The sequence below is a fragment of the Gadus morhua genome, chromosome 3 (assembly GCF_902167405.1).
Source record: "Gadus morhua chromosome 3, gadMor3.0, whole genome shotgun sequence".
Classification (NCBI taxonomy): domain Eukaryota; kingdom Metazoa; phylum Chordata; class Actinopteri; order Gadiformes; family Gadidae; genus Gadus; species Gadus morhua.
The window spans coordinates 7,546,138-7,565,537 of NC_044050.1; the positions used below are offsets into that span (position 1 = coordinate 7,546,138).

At 42.5% G+C, this 19,400-nt stretch overlaps 3 protein-coding genes across 8 annotated transcripts; 2 read left to right on the forward strand and 1 right to left on the reverse strand.

Moving 5' to 3' along the window:
• Positions 1–439: 439 nt before the first annotated feature.
• On the reverse strand, positions 440–3,026 carry LOC115540568 (transcription elongation factor 1 homolog). Of its 2 annotated transcripts, none has more exons than XM_030351985.1 (4): positions 2,871–3,026; positions 2,393–2,537; positions 2,224–2,294; positions 440–1,763 (listed from the first exon to the last, which is right to left on the reverse strand). In XM_030351985.1, the coding sequence occupies exons 2-4, from the start codon at positions 2,506–2,508 to the stop codon at positions 1,699–1,701; spliced, it is 252 nt and encodes an 83-aa protein (XP_030207845.1). In that variant the 5' UTR covers positions 2,509–2,537; positions 2,871–3,026; the 3' UTR covers positions 440–1,698. The 2 variants fall into 2 exon arrangements, with proteins under 2 accessions (XP_030207845.1, XP_030207846.1); XM_030351986.1 differs by having other exon boundaries at positions 2,880–2,965.
• Positions 3,027–3,093: 67 nt separating this feature from the next.
• Positions 3,094–13,532, forward strand: pld6 (phospholipase D family, member 6). 4 transcript variants are annotated; one of them, XM_030351979.1, is made up of 5 exons: positions 3,094–3,201; positions 3,340–3,412; positions 5,469–5,641; positions 8,989–9,218; positions 12,510–13,532. In XM_030351979.1, exons 3-5 carry the CDS (start codon positions 5,469–5,471, stop codon positions 12,833–12,835), a joined length of 729 nt encoding a protein of 242 aa, XP_030207839.1. In that variant the 5' UTR covers positions 3,094–3,201; positions 3,340–3,412; the 3' UTR covers positions 12,836–13,532. The 4 variants fall into 4 exon arrangements, with proteins under 4 accessions (XP_030207839.1, XP_030207841.1, XP_030207838.1 ...); XM_030351981.1 differs by lacking the exons at positions 3,094–3,201; positions 3,340–3,412 and adding an exon at positions 3,420–3,529 and having other exon boundaries at positions 12,510–12,752; positions 12,783–13,532; XM_030351978.1 differs by lacking the exons at positions 3,094–3,201; positions 3,340–3,412 and adding an exon at positions 3,420–3,529.
• A 323-nt stretch (positions 13,533–13,855) lies between these two features.
• LOC115540567 (ras-related protein Rab-3D) lies at positions 13,856–18,808 on the forward strand. 2 transcript variants are annotated; one of them, XM_030351984.1, is made up of 5 exons: positions 13,856–14,081; positions 15,184–15,426; positions 16,243–16,361; positions 17,637–17,761; positions 17,968–18,808. In XM_030351984.1, the coding sequence occupies exons 2-5, from the start codon at positions 15,184–15,186 to the stop codon at positions 18,156–18,158; spliced, it is 678 nt and encodes a 225-aa protein (XP_030207844.1). In that variant the 5' UTR covers positions 13,856–14,081; the 3' UTR covers positions 18,159–18,808. The 2 variants fall into 2 exon arrangements, with proteins under 2 accessions (XP_030207844.1, XP_030207843.1); XM_030351983.1 differs by having other exon boundaries at positions 13,862–14,116.
• Positions 18,809–19,400: the final 592 nt, after the last annotated feature.

The following is a 19,400-nucleotide window of genomic DNA, read 5'->3' on the forward strand; positions in this document are numbered from 1 at the left end:
GCTTGAACCACATCTGTAATTATTAATTATATGAATATAAAGGACAAAGGTCCACCTGAGTATGTCATATCAATATGTATGATTCTCCAACTTGGTACTGCTGCATTGCTTTCCTTCTCTCCAGCTCCATGTTGTGACTTCCTGTGCTTCCACCTGGTGGTAGACCATGCTAGACAGTGATTACATGGTTTCAGCTTTGGTAACATATTGCTCAAACGAAAAGATTATCTTTCACACTCACCATCTAAAATGAAACCTATGAAAACTGCAATTTAAGCCAAGCTAAGCCAATAAACTAAATCAGTTGAACATTGTTAAAGCTCAGTATAGTTAACTCTCATTCATTATAAATAACTGACGGAATATTAATACTAATTATTCATTGTAAATACAGTCAAGACTCATTAATGTAGCATATAATAAAACAAGCACAACCCCCCAGTGTTTCATGACATTTATTTTCATTGTTAAAAAGAAAACGTATTAAATGGGGCCACAGTGTAATAGATACAAGCATATCTGGACTATTCCACCAACCAAGAGATTGTACAAATAACCATGTGTTTTGCCACCATCTGCAAAGAATTTGATATTGTTTCCAAAAATCAAATCTGGATAAAATAGTTTCTTCCTGTGATTGTTATGGAAAATCCAATCTCTAACAACCATGCTATTTCCTATTTTCACAGAAAAGCAAACAACTTTAAGTCTCCTTTGGAATTGCTTAAAAAAGATGGGGGTTGGACATAACCATGAGCTGAGCAATGGGTAAATTATTATGCACTGCAGTTTTCTTCAAAATAATTATAATCACCAGTCTGTTTAAAAGAAAATTGATGCTAGATTTATTGTTATTGATTATTATTCATCGATTTAAAAACACACACAAAGAGAAAATTGGAAGGGAAGATAAGGAGGATGATTTAAAAAAATCTAAAAGCATAACTAAAGTAAAATGTCTCTCAAAATTAGGGTGATCATTGTACACGACATGTTTTTACCTTACTCGCTCAGAGGTGGACCCAAAATGTGTTCACAAACTGCAGTCAACATTAAACAAACCCTGGAGCATGCTGGTACGCCATGTAACAGCTGGTGCCACACTCCATGGAGCTGGGAGGTTATAGCGAGTGTTCCCTAAACCAAAAACACAGGTCTGATGTATTGTGTTGCAAAATTACTACCTCACTAAAATACCAACATTAAGCGACAAATAATTTTTGGTTTGGTTTCAGTAGTGTCCCTCGAACAAGAATAGTAATAATTCGGAAGCTTATAAAAGTGTACAAATTACACCAATTATATAACTAACCAACCGACTACAACCTTCTTGTAAGTTATTCAATAAAATAATGCAAGAGTCAAACACAGCTAAAGGGTCAGGGGTGTATGGGGCAGAGAGGTAGTGGATGACGGGCCCAGATGATTGCACTGAGCTGGGCGCACGTCAGGTAACCTAGTCCACCTGTTCGACAGCGATCCATGGATCTCCATGCCCACTACTCAAAAGGGGGGAGGGGGACAAAATGCTGCCTTGGTCTTCAACTATCACTTAACTTCAAGGGGACCGCTACTAGTAAATCTGTAAGTAGCAGGGAACCACATGGAATCAGCACTCGGCTTGCTTTGACGATCCCAGGCCCGCGATCGGTCTCCTCCTCCTCCCCCATCACCAAGAGGTCCACAGCCCTGCTAGGACTACTGATTGGCTGATTCACAGGCATCGATCCAATCACTGTACACGTCCACGGCCTCTGACAGATCTTAGGGGTAGCTGATTAAGGATAAAATGGTTTTATTGATCTGCAGAATACTGTGTAGAGCGTTGTCATGAAACAATGAATATAAATATGAAAGGAAAATGAATACAGACGGGCAGTATGGGCAGCGCAGCATCATCGTCTTAATAGGCTTATAGTTTAATAAAAGTTATGGTCCATCTATCACGTGAATAGTATTTTCCACAGTCAGTTTTGATTATCGAAAGTACCATGGTTTAAACCGGGGTCATTAATCTCATAGTTTTTAGGCTTCCACATAAAAAAACAAATAAGTGTTATTTCATAGGATAATATTACATATAGGCTAAACATGATGTTTTGACTTAATGGTGTGCAGTTTTTTTTTTCACTTAAATAAGTCCGATACAAATATGTGGTTATGACTTCATCACAAACACTGTTATAGTCAGGAATAATTGTTCACATTTTAAAGCAAGGATACATGTGATAGGTGTCTGGAATTCCTCCAGGCAGACGGTGCAGGATATTATTCCAGTATTTCTGGTTCTTTCCCTGTGGGTGAAAGTCAGCACACGCATGTCAACAACCGCACTCAAACGCCGCCATGACATGGACCGTTCCGTTTCAAGACTTGCTTAAAGCTTCCATACATTTTAACATCGCAGGACTTCTCGTGGTTACAGAAGGGACAAGTGAACTGCGTGTCCAGGTCCCCCGTCAGCTTCTTCTTAGGAGGGGGCTTCCTCTTGGACTTGCGACGACCCATTCTACACTTCGTTTAACCCAACGATAAGCCTGTTCGGAAAGAGACACAAAATAAATAAAGTACTATGAACAAAAAACGACATTCAACTCACAACATCAGTAACACGTTAGTGGTTTGATTAAAACGAATCTATCATCGGACCGTGATCGAGCAGGTTTGGCAGTTGGTTGCTCTGAATGTCACGGAGTTAACTCAACTTAAGATATCCTCATAACGTGGAACACTACGGCTCCCAAGCAGCCTCACATTTCCTTTTAAACACGTGTTGGAGTTGTGTGAATGTTAGTGGCTGGAAACGTGTTTAAGCGACAATACGCTTGTTACATTATGACGATAAATGTTTATATGGAAAGTTAACGAACCTCTTTTACCTCTACCAGATTGTAAAAAGCGTAAACACACGTTGCGAACAGGAGGAAGTCTCCCTCTAGATCCGGTAGGTCTCACAAGCTTCGTGATTGGTTGAAAGCACAGCAATATACTAGAGACGCCGCACTAGTCTTTACATCGTACGTCAACGTCGCCGCCATACTGGAGAGGCCACGACCGGCCTTTTAAAGGAATTCAAGTTATCAGGGGAGCTGCGGATTTTCTTGATAAAAAGCACTATTACGTTGACATTCTCGGCCGACTTCCATGAATCGGTTTTATTCCAGTGTTTATGATCTGTATGTGGTCAAAATAAATAAATAAGTAAGGATAATAATTATGATGTATATACAATATATATCATAAGAATTAATATGAATATAAAAATAGACTCATTGAAGAGAAATGTAAATGTTTTCCAGATAAAGGGCAGCTCTCCCGTTTACTTGTTTTTGTTTACAGGCCTCCCCAATATGGCGTCGACGTTGCTGTATCGCAGCAAGGGGCGGAAGCGGGTTGAAAGCATACACGTGAGGTGGGTTGTTTCCACATGGGGGCGACATCAGCTCATCTATGATGAACTAAATTTTCTTACGTAGTTGAACTCTGCATTCAAATTGCGTTACATTTCGTTATTTGGTACGTCGTTCAGGTAAAGTATTGTATTGCATGCTTGTTTTGATTGTGGCATATAATTTAATTAGATTCGTCCGAGATACATTTGCCCACTAGCAGCATGGAGGTGTCTTATGGGAATTGTTTTGGTTCTCCGCCCAATCTTCGGTAGCTGCCATTAACTAATTGCTTTTAAAGTGGAAATGAAGCACTGAGAACTGTGTCAATTTTTTGTTTGTTTTTTCATTTTTGGAAACACATGGATTTTCATCAATACTGAAATTCAAGTAGTTTCACCGTAAAATGACATGTTTATAACGACTTTCGCCTCTAGGGCGCAGCCATGTTTTAAAAACGCAGGCGCTACGTCATCAGAATGGTTGGCTCTTTAAAATAAACATGTCGGATATTGGAAGAAGAACAGGGGGGTCCTTTTGTATTGCCCCTGGCTGACCATTTTATCGGTTAAAGGAGAGCGGTAGAATAGTTCATTTCCATGTAATTCCCGTCAAGAAGCCTGAAGTGCTCCGAAGATGGTTAGCTGCATTGAAACGCCTCAGCCCCCCAATGGGACCAGGGCAGAGAGTATGTAGCGACCACTTTATAGAGGCTGATTACATCGAAGAGGGAGCTTTTTCTGAAGATGGGAGATTTGTTCGCCGTCCCACCAATCGCCTGAAGCCAGATGCTGTGCCAACTATTTTTAATTGTAGTGGATATAGTGCTGGAGACACGGACATACCCGTCAGATCGGACCCGGGCGCTGCTCTTATGCGCAGCGAAAGAGCGCAGAAACGTGCTTGCCAGGCAGAGGAACGAGAGGTACACTTAGCTTCTACTACTAGAGAAACAGATAAATTAGTACAAGTACACTCACTGTTTGAAGATTGTCTTGTTTGCAGACTAGCTCGCTCCATGCTCTTGATAATTTCTAATCCATCGCCAAAATAATCCATTGTTATCGGAAATAATCCATTTGCAAACACCGTCGGTTGCACTATTTTCGCATATTCACGTGCACACCCAAATGGCACGACAATTACTTGTATCATGAAATTAACGAACTGTAAGGCAGCGTGGAGCCCAGCTGCTGCACCCGTGTACTTTACTTTTCTTATCTTATTATATTATAATAATTATTATATATATATATATAAAAATATAATAATGTAATAATATATAATGTGCAATATATATACATATCTTACACTGCATTACTACAGGTTCATTTCATGGCAGCAGACACTCTCCATGTCAGTGGACATAGGGACACAAACCCCACACAAGCACCACCGATTGTTTCCTGTGCGCTCAGATACATCTCTCTCTCCTTCATCTATTTCTCCTCCATAGTCAGGCTCTGTTGGGGGCACTAAAACTCCGACTTCTCTTACTGGCTCAAAAGCATAGGCAATTGGATGCCTGCCCTCATTGGTGGGTCTATCCAATTCGTCCATATCCATTTTGTTGAGGCAGTAAGCTACCTGTGAGGCTATGAGCCGCTATGTAAACAACATAGAATGTTAATACCAACCATTCTCGTGACGTCATCGTATTCTGAAAACAGAGATGGCGGCGCACAGGCTGAAAACATTGTAATTAATGCAACGTGTTTGTGCTTCATTCTGAATAACGGGACATATTTCCGACTTTATTTGTATTTATGGTATATTTAAATATTTAACTAGTGCTATAGACATGTTTTATTTGATTGCTTCCTTTCCACTTTAAAGTAAGTCATTTAGCGAACAATTGAATTTAAGAGTGCCAACCGTTTGGCAATGAAAAGTTGGAAAACACTTGTATGCAGCTTACATAATTTTGTTCTTAAATGCTTCTTTGCAAGATTCGACAGTAACAAGTACCCCAGGCAGCTTTAAAAGTGGTTATCATGCCTTAAACAGCAACAATTTGACCCCAAAATAACGTAGATGAATGCGACTTTTAACGGTAGCTTTGCGGCCCTGTCTCGTCAGATGTCTGCGGTGTGGACCTTGAAGGCCCTGGGTCTCGGGGCCGTGGGCCTGACTCTGAGTGTGGAGGTGTTGGGCTGGTTCTTCAGGAGATTCGGGTCTAAAGGATTCCTGAAAGAAGTCATATTCTTCCCCACCGAATTCGCATGTGTGGAGCATGTGTTCGAACCAACTTTGTAAGTATTCGCATTTCGACATACTTGACATTGATCAACACAATAATTGACCACGTCCTTGGCGCGGCAACATATTTGAACCGGAAACAAGTGACACCTTCACAAGTCGGCATGGACAATCATGCAGTCTTGTTAATTTCGGCGGTTCATACCATGGACATATTATAGAATGGACGCCGGATTCCAAAATGGCGCCCATTCATTCCTATGTAAACTGTTGAAATATTTGTAATAGGCCTACACCATCATTGTTAACTGTCATACATAGCTAAACAAGCAAATGAAAAATGTAATACTAACACAACTGAAATGTTTATTAGCCTATTAAAAATGATACCGTAACAACATTTGTTTCACTACGACTCCTTTCAGCTGCCCACCCCTCCTTCTCCAGCAAAAAATAATAACATAAAAATTAAACATAACATTAAAATGATAATTTTTCATGTCAAGAGACCGTTTATTGTGCAATTATCCAGTTAAAGGCTGTAGAGGAAACACAATGAGAAAGTCTACATGTCTCGTATGTGCCGTCACGCTCCCTGCGACTGGCCTGCACAAGACCGACAATCTGCCCATCGGCCTAACTGAAACTCTCCACATGCCCCGATTTATAATGGTTTTCACCTCTTTCAATGCTTTTATCCTCACCTTGGGAAAAAACCGAACATTATCAAACTACTTCATGAAAATGTTTAGTTTTCTTTGCATGAAAAATTATCATTTAAATCCACAAACAACATATGGGTAATCCGGGGCATATAAAGACTGGGACCAGAAAATAATTACTTTCTCTCTACCGGAAGGGGCGTGACTTTGCCACTCTTTATGAAGCTTCCACAGTTGTAGAAGGTGGCTAAAGATTGCTACAGAAAAAAAAAAGTACACTCATTGGGTTGCAATATAGCAAACTTTGAACAAGCATATTTCCTGATAGCGTCATGAAACATTGCCCATTTATTTGTCTCCTTGTGGTGAACAACTTTGCCTTCACAACTTCCGTCCGGATAGATTTTTCGCCATTTTATACTTTATCCAAAACACTAAAAACCACCACCAGTATCCTGGGATCCATGTTTAATTAGATCAAAATCTAATTGCAAATATCGTCTATGGACCAATATCTCCCAACTAACAAGAAGGGACGTCTGTGCACAAAAAATGAAAGCCCCAAGGAGCCAACAACTACGAAAAAGTGTGGTTTTAAAAAGTGCATGGACTTAAATCCTGATATTGACATCAAGGTGGACTTCACTGATCCAATACCAGTCAAAAACTCAAGTTCTGAACTAGTAAACGTCCGCAAATTTTCAATCTGGGCATGGCATTGAAATGGGTGTGGCATGAGACCAAATTGACTAGAGTTTGAGCTACAGGACTTTTGCGGTTGAAGTTTGTAACCTGTCAAGTAAGAAGTCCACAAAATAGAAGTCTACAAAATAGCATGAAAATGCAAACCTATTTCCAGACCCCTTTTAGCCTATGGTCATGAAAATCTGTCAACATTTTTCTCTCCTCCCAATGACCAAATGTTTCGAAGGAACCTTTCACCTGCAACAACAGGGCAGCCGGAAGGCCAAACTAGCCCACTCACCTTTAGGTGCCTAGACGCGAGGTTAACTGAGGGCAATCAACACCAAAGTTGGTGTACTTAAAGAAACATCAAGATTAACCAGGCCCAAGTTAATCCAAACAGAAACATAGGGGAGCTACAGCAATCAATTGAAAATTTTGAAAAAGCATAACTCCTCACCAGTTTGACATATGACCATGACAGTTTGTATGTGCATCAAAGACCATGCCAACGTTATCAACCATATAAAAATCAAAAAGGTTGTACTGGTCTGTGTTGGGCTTGGTCCAAATAAATGATGCTTTCAGCTTAAATTATATTTATTATTTTTTTATCTTCATTTACTACTATTACATTGACAGTTGTATAAATTGGCAGGCTTGTAGAACTTGTAAAATAAGTGAGGAATGCCAAAGATGGGCCAGATTCGGCCATAGGTGCATAAGCATTTGCATTTCAAAACTTCAATAGGCTGTACAGTCTGAAGGTCAAAACGACGTAGGCTTGGATGTCTAACTGTACGTTCACATCAAAAGCTGTAAAAGAGATCACTTAGGTGATCGCCTAGGGTGACAAATGCGTTGGGGGCGCCCTTAATTAATCAATTAATTAAATATAGCGAAATAAAACATGTTTATTTATTCAACATGTTCCCAAATGGAACGGATAAGGGGGGAGGGGGGGGAAGATTAACTGTTAGTGCGGATTGAAACCCTTACTGAAACCCCTCCTCTCGCCTAGGGCGTAATTCGACGTAGAACCTGGCCTGCGCGTATGTTTACTGGGACCCACGCCGGCGAGAAGAGACATCTACATTCCGATTGGCTGGCGGTCATTTACAGCCGAAACCCTACTAGCTCATTCGCATAAGGTTGAGCTGTTTTCAACTCTCATTTACAGCCTTACAGCTTTAAAGCTATCACTTAAGCGTTGTTCGCTCCTATCACTTTATCGCGCATAATAGAAAGTGAATGGGCGTTTATCGCTCAAAACGCTTTATAGCTTTGGTGTGAACGTACAGTAAGATGGCCAAAAGAAGAGATTCCATAGTTTACGCAACCAATTTCAACGGTGGATGCATTGGTTTGAAGTTCGGTTATCTATACCGCAGACTCGCTCCACTATTGGCAGTCCTGGCTAGGTCATAAGAGGTACCGACATCACTACATCTAAAGTCTGTTTTGTCGCTGGATTTTGCCACTGTTCATTTAGAAACATGGTTGGTGAAGATTTTAACATATTTACTTCCAGTAAACCTGTTTATGAGGCAAAAATATTACATTTTACAAAACCTATCAAGCGCACCTTTTCCTCCATGTATGGAAGACTGAGGCTTCTCCAAATATAGTCCCATCTGCCCGTGGAGATTTACATGGTGCAGTGGTAGTGCCAGCATAGGGAACTTGATCCTTGGTTTGCCGTTTTTCGAGTCTGACCTAAACCAAACATATTGTGATTCATTGCAACTTATCAAAGGTTATCTAATTTGAACTATGCATTCGATTAGGCTATGCTCATTATATGTAGGACCCCGTAATCATCACTTGCAACTACATTTTATTTTGTATTTATTGATTTAATACTGACTTGAATGACATTCCCTAGTTATTTTCTAAGTAAAGGGTGTACACGGGGTTTATTAAGCCTGACGGGGTATAGGAACGGGATTAGCAGTGGTTTGTTTTTCAATTGATTAGTAATTATGGAATCAAGAAGGCGTATAATATAATAAGGCAACTCATTGCAAAACCTTCTCTGTCCTGCTCCTCTCCAGGCAGTGTCTCTGTCCGTTACCACATGGCTTAGAGACGTCTTTGGCCCGCCTTCTCCGCCACGTCCTCTCGGCCAAATCCACCCTGGACATCTGTGTGTTTGCCTTCTCCAACATGGACCTCAGCAGAGCGGTCCTGGCCCTCCACTCCAGGGGCCTGGTCATCCGGATCCTCATAGACAAGGACTACGGCTGCATCACTGGCTCCCAGATCGGGCCGCTGCGCAGAGCAGGTACGGGTCGCCAACGTCCCTATGAACGCTAGCCAAACTGAAAGGGACGGCAGCACCACAAATTGTATCACTAATCAGGCAGGGGAGGTTGGTATTTCAGATGGGCTTGAATGCAATTTAAGTCAAATTTCGAATAGTCAATCTGTCACAAAGTGACCTCAGCCAGCCTGGCTTCAGATGGCAAAGATGGTGGTCTAGACACCGGGACATTCAAGTGGCAGGGACAGTCAAACTAGGGATGTGAAGAATGTGTCGACTTAACGGTCGATTCTCGACTCGTGCTCTAAACGACTCTAAAAATAGAAATCGATTAATCGTTTTTTTTTTAACTTTTTTACCCATTTCTGCTTTCAAAATAACCAATTAAAAATTATCAAAATACAATAAATCCTTCTCTTTTTTTCCAAATGGGAGACGTAGCTGTGTTGTTTTTCTAACGGTCACTTCTGTTCTGCTACACCGCTACGTCTCCCAAGAGCGATCTCTTCCTTTGTCCTTTCATGACAATGGCATCTTCACTTAAAAGTCCGGTGTGGGATAGTTTCATGAAGATTGATGACAGAACAGTTCAGTGTAAATTATGCCTCATTTTGCGTACCATTCGTCCACAACCGTGATGTTGAATCACCTGGCAAGGAGGCATCCCAAGCCTTCCAGCCAGCAAGGCAGCATCTCAAACTTTACGGTGAGATCCTGTGATAGCCGCCGGGCTGAAAGAATCAGCGGGTTGCTAGCTAAGATGATAGCCGGAGATATGCTGCCCATGAGCGTAGTAGAGGGGACTGGGTTACGCAATCTGATTTCATTTCTCGAGCCAACCTACACAGTGCCATGTCGCCAAACAATGACTGTGAGGCTGGAGAAAATGTACCGCGAAGCAGCAGCCTCCCTCCGCGAGATCCTGTCCTCAGCTGACAAAGTTGCTATCACCACTGATGCCTGGACAGCTTTGACGACTGAGTCGTACGTGAATTTTCGTTTACAAATATTTATTTAAAAACGAAAATATCTGTTTTAGTGGGTGCAGCCTCTGTTAAATTAAATGGTTTTATGTCCGACTTAAACAATTTCGTTGCAAATAGGAGGCGCGCATCATCAACTGCCGTTCCTAATTAAAACAACGCCGACACATTTTGCCTATTGGGAATTTACAGGTTCACAATCCTGCTCTTTGATATTTTGTTTATCATCATTTTTATATCAACTTAACTTCATAAAAAAAATGCATTATTGGTGTGCTCCTGATAGCAACCTTTGAAATAGGACGGGTGGGCCAACTGGGCCGCTGTCTTAAAGGAATGCGCAGATCCTTTGAGCTCTGCAACTGCTGCAGCCGCGGGCCGAAAAAGAGAAGAAATCGATCGATTTTTCGATTTATGCCTCCTACACGTCGACTCACAGAAAACGAGTCGTTTAACATCCCTAAGTCAAACAACAATGTTCCGTTGTGAAACTAGCGCGTGAATGGATCAAGAAATGGCCTTTGCTGTTGAATCATACAGAGCGTCACAACCAGGATGATGACTCAGGCCACACTGATTTAATTACCGCAGGCTTGAAGCATCTTGATCGGTTTCAATGTCTTTGTCTGATGTGCCACTATTCTGTCTCTTTTTGTGAATGTTGTGGTAACCCGGTCCTTGTTGTTGCCGGGTTCCAGGTACAAACGACACGTTTGTGTGAGGGATAGGCCATTAAAGGCATTTATTTAACAGTCAACTTAATCAAACAAAGTATTCGCGGTCTCTAGGGCCTCTAGCCTCTCGCGGACACGAGCGCTTGCTGCCGTGCTGTGCCGTTCTGCTGTCTGTCCTCGACCTCCCTTTAAGATGGCTCCTCTGCCACCGGCCAGGTGTCCACCAATCACCCTGATTGGGGAGGCGAAAGGGATGCTCTCGGTCGCCGGCTGGTGGGTGGGGGTGGTATACCCCGTCCTTCACTGTCCCTCGGGCTAGTCCAGGCCGAGGTTTACGTGGCGGGATGCCACAATGTCCACACACACGCACGCCCGCACACACACACACACACACACACACACACACACACACCTATTTCTTGCCTTCCTTCCTTGTTCCTTCCATCCTTCCTTCCTCCTGCTTCACTGCGTTTAAGTTAATTACAGCTCAATAGTGCTGCTTATAATCTGGCATCAAGAAAGCCAATTACATTAAGGGAAGTAGGCAAGGACCGATTCCAGTTTTTGGAACTGACTGGATACCATTCTCGTACAAAATCAACTGTACCTAGTGACCCCTTTATATGCTTCATGCTTGAGCTGCTATTTTTTAAATAAATAATAGCCAATGCTATCACAAGTTATCACAGTCCAAGATGTTAAATGCTTTACCTGACAAGCAGCCAAAAAACAGAAACTATTCTTTTATATCCATGAAGTTTAAATGAAATGCAACATTTAGAAGTAAACTGCTTGTTTATACTTGATAAATTACCTAAATAATTAATCGATTTTCTAAATTAGATTGTATACATCTTCTGTTGATTGACTCATCGTTGTAGCCCCACTCTACAGATAAATGCTTAATAAGTCTTTTGTAGGGGCTTTTTTGGACAAGAAAGGTACTGAAACTGCCTCCGGTCAGACTGAGAGACTGGATGGCAGGTCCATTGAATGTAAAGGTGGGAATGCTGCGTTGCATCACCATCAAACCGCTCACCGTTAAGTGTTCCACAGGGAGTGTCAGAAAACACTTCTTTGTACATTGAAAACAATCAACGTATAAAGAATGATGTCATTCGTGAGCGTTCGCCATCGAGGATTGAAGTCTGAAATTATTATTTCAGTTTGGACGGAGCCGGCAGACGGACCTTCTGCTGATTTATTATGGCAGCGTTTCCCCTCTGAATGAGAAAGTTGATGAAGCGCTCATTAGACTTAGCGCTGAAGGCCCCCGCAGAGCAGAGGGGGGATTGTTGTTATGGCCATGGCGTGTTCATTTTGCTAATCAAAAGACGCCAGATACTTGCATCCCATGCCTTTGATCCAGATGATTCCCTAAATGACTGATGACTGGGGAGCGGCTCTGCACACAAACGCTTCCTATTTGCTTTAGTCTCTTCCTCTCACTAGCCGGACTTCAAGTGAATATTCCGAACATGAAATTTGAATTGACAAGATAAACTTGGTTGGTAGAAGTTTGAGGGGTAACATAGTTTACACAACATAACGTCGACATTACATAACAACTCGACACAAACTATGAAGGTAAACCATCAGACACTCGGACCATGAAACGGTTCTACGGTTGACAGCTGTGTGCTCCCCGCCACCAGGTATCCGCGTGCGCTATGACTCGGGCGCCGTGCACATGCACCACAAGTTTGCGTTGGTGGACGGGCGGCGGCTGGTGACGGGCTCCCTCAACTGGACGCTGCAGGCGGTGCAGAAGAACAAGGAGAACGTCATGGTGACGGAGGAGCCCCGCCTGGTCACGCCCTTCGTCCAGGAGTTCCAGCGCCTGTGGGACGCCAATGACCCGGAGGGCTGCGGCCGAGCCGCCCCCCCGCCGCAGCAAGGCACCGAGCGGCAAGGCACCGAGCGGCAAGGCACCGAGCGGCAAGGCACCGAGCGGCAAGGCACCGAGCGGCAAGGAACTTGACCAAACGGAGGGGTTGCGAGTTAAATTCTCTGCCTGCTTTTAACAATTATTCAATCCGTGTCAAATGGAAGAGATAATGGAGCTAAGGAACATGTAGTTTGTAGTGGTACCTGTAAGGCGTAGCACATTTGGCAGCATCTTATTTTATGAGAGGATGTAAACACAAGACCACATCTCTGGCCATTTCAATGGTCAGTTTAATGATGACTGAAGCAGTATTCAGAGTGGCATCACCTGACACTAGTTGGTTTTGGTCATGTCCATTACGTTTGATACAAGATGTGGTTACTATTGTGACTATTGTGTGACTAGATTTTTTCAGCTAGTAATTTTGTGTTATTTTTTACTTTATTCTGCTCTGGCCTTATACACTTATAACATGAATCATTCATGACTCATTCATTGTCTGTAACTAACGCACACACACACACACACACACACACACACACTCACACACTTTTGGTTCAGACTTTGCATTTTAATATCAGTTCATGCATATTTTAAATTTGACTTTTACTAATTGATGAGTGGAGTGAGAAGTCGGCAGCTTGTAATATTCTCAGAGTTTAAGTGTATTATTTTCCTTTCTGCTTTTGTGTTTAATGTGTCAGGATTATTTCCAATCGTTTTACTTTGCAGTCTGATGTTCACAAACGTTCGTTTGTCAGTATTGGTAAAGTTTTTTTTTGGTGTTAAACCAGTATCCACGTCTCATCATTATTTCCAAATAACTGAAATCGGAATAGTGTGGCTACTGTAATGAGTAGGCTAATATTTATAAATGCTGCACAGTGTATTTTCATGAGAAATCCGTCTATTTGTGTAATGTTAGCCTACATTGCAAAACAAAGCAGACTGTCGTGCTCTTGTCCGTACTAGCCAGGTGCATGAACGCATTATGCAGGAGAGAAGTGGCATATTATATGAACCAATTACGAAATCTCCGAATTCAGGGTTTTTCCGTTCCACTATTTAGCAACTGAGTGGTGCGTCGCGACTGAAATGCGCACTGGACACGGTGCTGCCTGGTGATGATGCCTCGCATCCTTACTGAGGTTCACACGTGGAAAATGACCAAAATGACGCATGCGTTCTCGATAAAGCATCGCATTTGATCTTAAAACAAACGCACTGACTTCATGGTTGTAGGCATTTCTGGAGGTCCGGGAATAAGCGCAAGGTAGGAGGAGCAGCAACCCTTGGGCGTCGCGCAAGGCTCAGTGACCGGAGGAGCGCCTCGAGACAGGTACCAACGTGGGAAACACTGAAAGGGAATTCAAGGTAAAAATGTCCTTTGCCTTCCAACGATGGTTGATGGTGTTCACTTGGCATGTTGTCGTTTTACCGCTTTATGTGTGGGCAAACCCACCCAGTCTTGGTAGTTCAAAAAAGTTCGTGCGAATTAAACATTTACTTATCGAAGTCCAGCAGGTGGAATGGTAGTTGATGTACTCGAACGTCAAGATGTCAGGCGAAGTTCCGCATACGTTTTGTGTACACATGTTTGGTGTGTAATGCAGTCTTTCTCAACAGCTGTTTGTAAAATGTAATCATTAAAAACGCAACTGCGGTGTTTACATAGGTTTGTTTGTCATCTGTTGCTGTGTGTTGAGTTTGAAACGAACGCTGGCTGCGCATATAGGAGATCTATGGATGCATTTTGCTGAGCGTCCAGCATGCGGGCCAGGATATGTTCATGGCTCTGGGAGGAATATTGCTGAGCTTGCCTCAAGGAGCTCTCTCCTCTGCAGGACAGGCACAAGATGGACTCCGCTCAGCATCTGTGCCTAGAGGTTGAAGAGGGGGGGGAAAGGTGTGTGTGTGTGTGTGTGTGTGTGTGTGTGTGTGTGTGTGTGTGTGTGTGTGTGTGTGTGTAAAAATGAAGATTTATTTTCATTTCAATTGGCCTCATTTGTTGTTTTTGCATTAAAAGCCAACCTCTAACTTCAGCCAAATTAGGCTCTTAAATGTAAAGGAACCGCTAATTTCCTCCACGGTTTTGGGAGGGCGGAATCCACGCTACAACCACTCGCAAGATTGATTACAACATAGGGGCCCCGGCCAGACTCCCTGAAGGACTCTGATCTACAGCTGAAGTCCTGATCAATATTCATCCCTCTCCTATCCCCTACCCTACGTTAGTCCCTTTCTATGTATTAAAGGACGGGGCTAACTACACAGGTTGCTTCCCCCTGTCTGTAAGCAGTGGCCTTGCTCTACAGTCATCACCAGCTGGTCACTTGCAATGTAAAGTGACATCACCTGGTGCCAAATTCAATGGCCAATTAGTGATTGCAACAACTCCCAGTGCACAAGAGGAGCTCCAGCTCTGTGTTTGCTGTGAGCAGATGGCTGTAGTCGGAGACCAGGGGGCCGGGCCGGAGACGCAGGTCCAGAGGGACTCAGCCGACCAGAACTTCGACTACATGTTCAAGCTGCTGATCATTGGCAACAGCAGTGTGGGCAAGACGTCCTTCCTCTTCCGCTACGCCGACAACTCCTTCACCTCGGCCTTCGTCAGCACGGTGGGCATCGACTTCAAGGTGAAGACCATCTACAGGAACGAGAAGAGGGTGAAGCTGCAGATATGGGTGAGGAGAGCCTGCTTGTTGAAATGCAATCAATCATTTTGGTCTTGTGTGTCACTTATGTGTCACAGTGTCCCTCATGTTGTTCATAACGTGGCCTAAATGCCCAATATGTCAAATTACTGTCTTGTCGAAAAGTAAATGACACTTACAAGTGCTGGGTTACAGTGAAGAAAACATTCATGTTCTAGTGTGAAAAGTTGAAATTGGGCTATGCAGTCATTTCATATGTTCGTGCTTTTAATAAATATAAATGTACTAAAAGCACGATTGGGAAATTTATAAATGTACCTATTGATTAAAGGGATAGTAAACCCAAATAGTAATTACAAATATGACTTGTAAAATCTTCAAATTAATAATCAGATATTTTGTATGTAAAATATTATTTTACATACTTTTTTTTTTTTCCGCACTAAATTCCGATAATAGTTGTGATAAATGGATGGCTATTGTTAGGGCAGGGTTGAATAGTGCCAGGCCAGGTTGGATGTCCAGGATTGGCTCGTCACTGGCTCGAGGTCAGCGTCACATCAGGTGCTGATATGAGGCTCTCCCCTCTGCTGTGTACACGGCTGATGGCCGCACCGCCGATGTGTTGTCATAAGGCAGGCCCTGTATTGGTTTGCTTACTGGGTGTGGAAAACCATGGTGCATGATGGGAAGGTTGCAGGGGGAGGATGGATCTTTTGCAAAATCCTGAGTTAATCATTCACTTTGCAGGGCTCAAGCCGTGTTAACTGTTTAAATGCTGGCCTACTGTGTGCGCGTGCGTGTGTCTGTGGGTGTGTGTGTGTGTGTGTGTGCGTGTTTGTGTAGGACACAGCAGGCCAGGAGCGCTACAGGACCATCACCACAGCCTACTACAGGGGCGCCATGGGCTTCCTGCTCATGTATGACATCACCAGCCAGGAGTCCTTCTCCGCTGTTCAAGACTGGTAGGCCTCCACCGTCTGTCTGGCCCTCCCTCTAGTTCGTTCTAATCTAATAGCTTGTTGATGGTTTTGTTTTACTCTCCTTTCTGTTTTGGATGTTCGGGCGTTGAATCTCACAAAAGCTATTTATGTAATTGTATACCTTTTTCTCACAATGCTGTTTTTGCTAATTGTTTTAAAGTAACAAATGGGATTGAGTATATGATTGGAATAGGTTTGTTGTTTGTGATGTTTTCATAGAGATTACTCCCAGTTTAAGTGGAGAAGGGCCACCATCCTTGTAGATAAACATCCTGGTTACACAAGGGGCCACAGCCCGGTGGCTTTCCAATCATAGACCGTGACAACGCAGTCATATACAATCTGACTGCCCCGAAGGATGGTTGTAAAGTACAAGCCAAACCATCAACATATTGATCTTTATAAATGCTTGTGATCTGCTGATGTGGCATTTTCATTGCAATGCCATGACCCAGTAAATCTGGTGCGGCAAATACGTGAATGATCGGCACAAACTGACTTATTTTCGGATTCGAATTGAGTAAAGGAAAATAACCAGCACCAATGAGGCACGTTCCTTCATTGCATGTAGTGAAATGAGGGATAATACAAACTGTGCTTGCAATATATAACAATGTCGGCATTATAAAAATGGTGTGTGTGTGTGTGTATCTCAGACAGATTAGCCAGTCATAATTTGTATATATTAAAAAATAAGAAAATATATATAATATACGATTTTTTTTTTTTTTTTTTTTTTTTTTTTTATACATAAATGATGACCGGCTATCGGTCTACGAGATTGTATCTTCTAACTTGAACAAAGTTGAAGTCATAATTGGTTAAATTATGTATATTAAATTGAAGGAGCAGATGGAACGGAATAATTTTGGGATGGCACATTTTTATTTTTAGAACTGCCTTACAACTGAAGCCTACCAAACTAGTTCTGCCCTCAGAGACCGCCCTCCGCACGCTGTCTTATCGTCGTCTTATCAGGTCCCGAAGCCACGCCCCATTCCCTCTGTCTCCTCTACCGACGGCACTCCACGACTCCCTCTACATTTCATGCGTCCCAGCCCCTGAAGCCCTGCCCACTGTTGTCAAATGTTCTGTGATTCAGGGGCGTTTAGCCTCGGGCCACAGATGGTAAACAAGAAATGTTTGGAATCTGCTTTTAAGGTCTGGATTTTGCTATCGAAGCTGTCCTTCAATAGAAAAAAAGGTTAGGGACAGACATATCAACTTCTACGTGACTGTGTATTCTGTGTTTCCCAGGGCCACCCAGGTGAAAACGTACTCCTGGGACAATGCTCAAGTGGTCTTGGTGGGCAACAAGGTAGATCTCGAGGAGGACAGACAGGTCCCCACGGTGGACGGACAAAGGCTCGCCAGCGAGCTAGGTACACACACACACGCTCTCTGTCCCCATGATCTCACATTCCCCCTTATCGCTCAAGCTGAATCCATTAAGTTTTCTTTCATCTAGCTGCAAAACCTTGGTGAGGCAAGCAAAACATGATCAGATCTGTCCATTAATGAGCTTATAGCGTAAGAAGCCAACTAGATAAATGCAATCTTGGTAAATATCAGTCTCTGTCTTGTCCAGGCTTCCAGTTCTTTGAGACCAGCGCTAAGGACAACATCAACGTGAAGCAAGTCTTTGACAAGCTGGTGGATGTCATCTGTGAAAGGATGAATGAAACGGTCAATGGCGAGCTGGCCGGTGTCTCAACCAATGAGAAAGGAGCCAGCCTCACGGACAAGCCCCCGAGCAGTCAAAGTGGATGTGCCTGCTGATTTGTCTCTGAACCATAGTGCTTGCGCAAGCACACTGCAGCTGATTTATAACAGAAATAGTCTGTCAGCAAAAAAAAGCGGTAAATGCATGCTCAATCACAGAAGAATGCCAAATAACTACAATTGCCAAAAATGTACAGTAACATTATGAATGTGCCCAATTGTATTTATTTTCCCTGCAGCTTGCTTCTCTGCATATTCCATTTAATATGCCCCTTATGATTCTGACATGACTGTTACATTCACAATCCCAAGAACCAAACGGCACAGCTATGCAGTTTGCTTCTGCTCATTGTCTATCCTTCCTTGGAAGCACTTGTACGTAGAGGGAAATTGTAGATTAACTTGTTGCACTGCCCTCATGTGGGCATATTGTAGTACTGCATCTCTGTACCTATTCTTCCAATACCAAGTGGCCTATATTTAATGCTGTAAAAGTGCCTGTTTTATTTTGTTTTTGTCTGAGGTAAATTCTTTTTTACTTTTCAATCTCCATTCACAAATGGCCTTGTTACTGCATTTTCCCTTAACTATTCATTTATGTGCCTGGAGAGTGTCTTTGAAATGTATTTTCGGTGTTAAGTCCTTGTTAGCGGTTCTGTTATACTTTGTTAGCCCAAAATTAATAAATAATGGATCCATTCTCAAAATGCTTTGTCCTTCAGTTATTAGGGGTCCTACGAAAAACGTAGGAACCCTATTGTATTTGTTTTTTTCCTGAAATATTCAGCCATATCTGAAACAAGAAGCTCAAAAATGCTAATTCTTGCTGGCTTGTAGAACTTGTATGAGTAAGGGATGCAGGCCTGAAAGTTTTTAATATTCTGTCATTACAACTAGGAATGTGAAATATGAGTGAAACTTGGTACCCATGCACCATTCGTCATGGCAACATTTATTTACAACCCATATAACCATTTGGAGCCGGAGGTCAAAGCTGCGCACATGCTGCATACTTGGCACTCGTACCAGGTGACTCAGCATTAAGTTCAAAGACGGCAGAGATACACAAGGGAAATTAAATTTAAAAGTGAAATATGTGCATATGTAAACAGCTTTACAACAAATTTAAACGAATATAACATTGTGTCAAACTTGTAGGCTTAGCTGTTGAAAATGGCTACTATTAGGGAGTCCATATACCCATGCCAAATTTGAAGACTGATCTGGAAAAAGAAAGTGGTGATATCCTTACTTCCAGTAAACCATTTTTAATATGCATAACAATGCCATTTAACTTAC

Excerpts from the sequence above, each read along its gene's own strand:
- LOC115540568 (XM_030351985.1), bottom strand. The coding sequence starts at position 2,508 with ATGGGTCGTCGCAAGTCCAAGAGGAAGCCCCCTCCTAAGAAGAAGCTG. Across the intron at positions 2,295-2,392 it reads AAGTCCTGCGATGTTAAAAT|GGAAAGAACCAGAAATACTG; the intron begins GTATGGAAGCTT and ends TTTCACCCACAG. Across the intron at positions 1,764-2,223 it reads ATTCCAGACACCTATCACAT|ATCTGTCAGAGGCCGTGGAC; the intron begins GTATCCTTGCTT and ends GCTACCCCTAAG.
- pld6 (XM_030351979.1), top strand. The coding sequence starts at position 5,469 with ATGTCTGCGGTGTGGACCTTGAAGGCCCTGGGTCTCGGGGCCGTGGGC. Across the intron at positions 5,642-8,988 it reads CATGTGTTCGAACCAACTTT|GCAGTGTCTCTGTCCGTTAC; the intron begins GTAAGTATTCGC and ends GCTCCTCTCCAG. Across the intron at positions 9,219-12,509 it reads CGGGCCGCTGCGCAGAGCAG|GTATCCGCGTGCGCTATGAC; the intron begins GTACGGGTCGCC and ends CCCCGCCACCAG.
- LOC115540567 (XM_030351984.1), top strand. The coding sequence starts at position 15,184 with ATGGCTGTAGTCGGAGACCAGGGGGCCGGGCCGGAGACGCAGGTCCAG. Across the intron at positions 16,362-17,636 it reads TTCTCCGCTGTTCAAGACTG|GGCCACCCAGGTGAAAACGT; the intron begins GTAGGCCTCCAC and ends TGTGTTTCCCAG. Across the intron at positions 17,762-17,967 it reads AAGGCTCGCCAGCGAGCTAG|GCTTCCAGTTCTTTGAGACC; the intron begins GTACACACACAC and ends TGTCTTGTCCAG.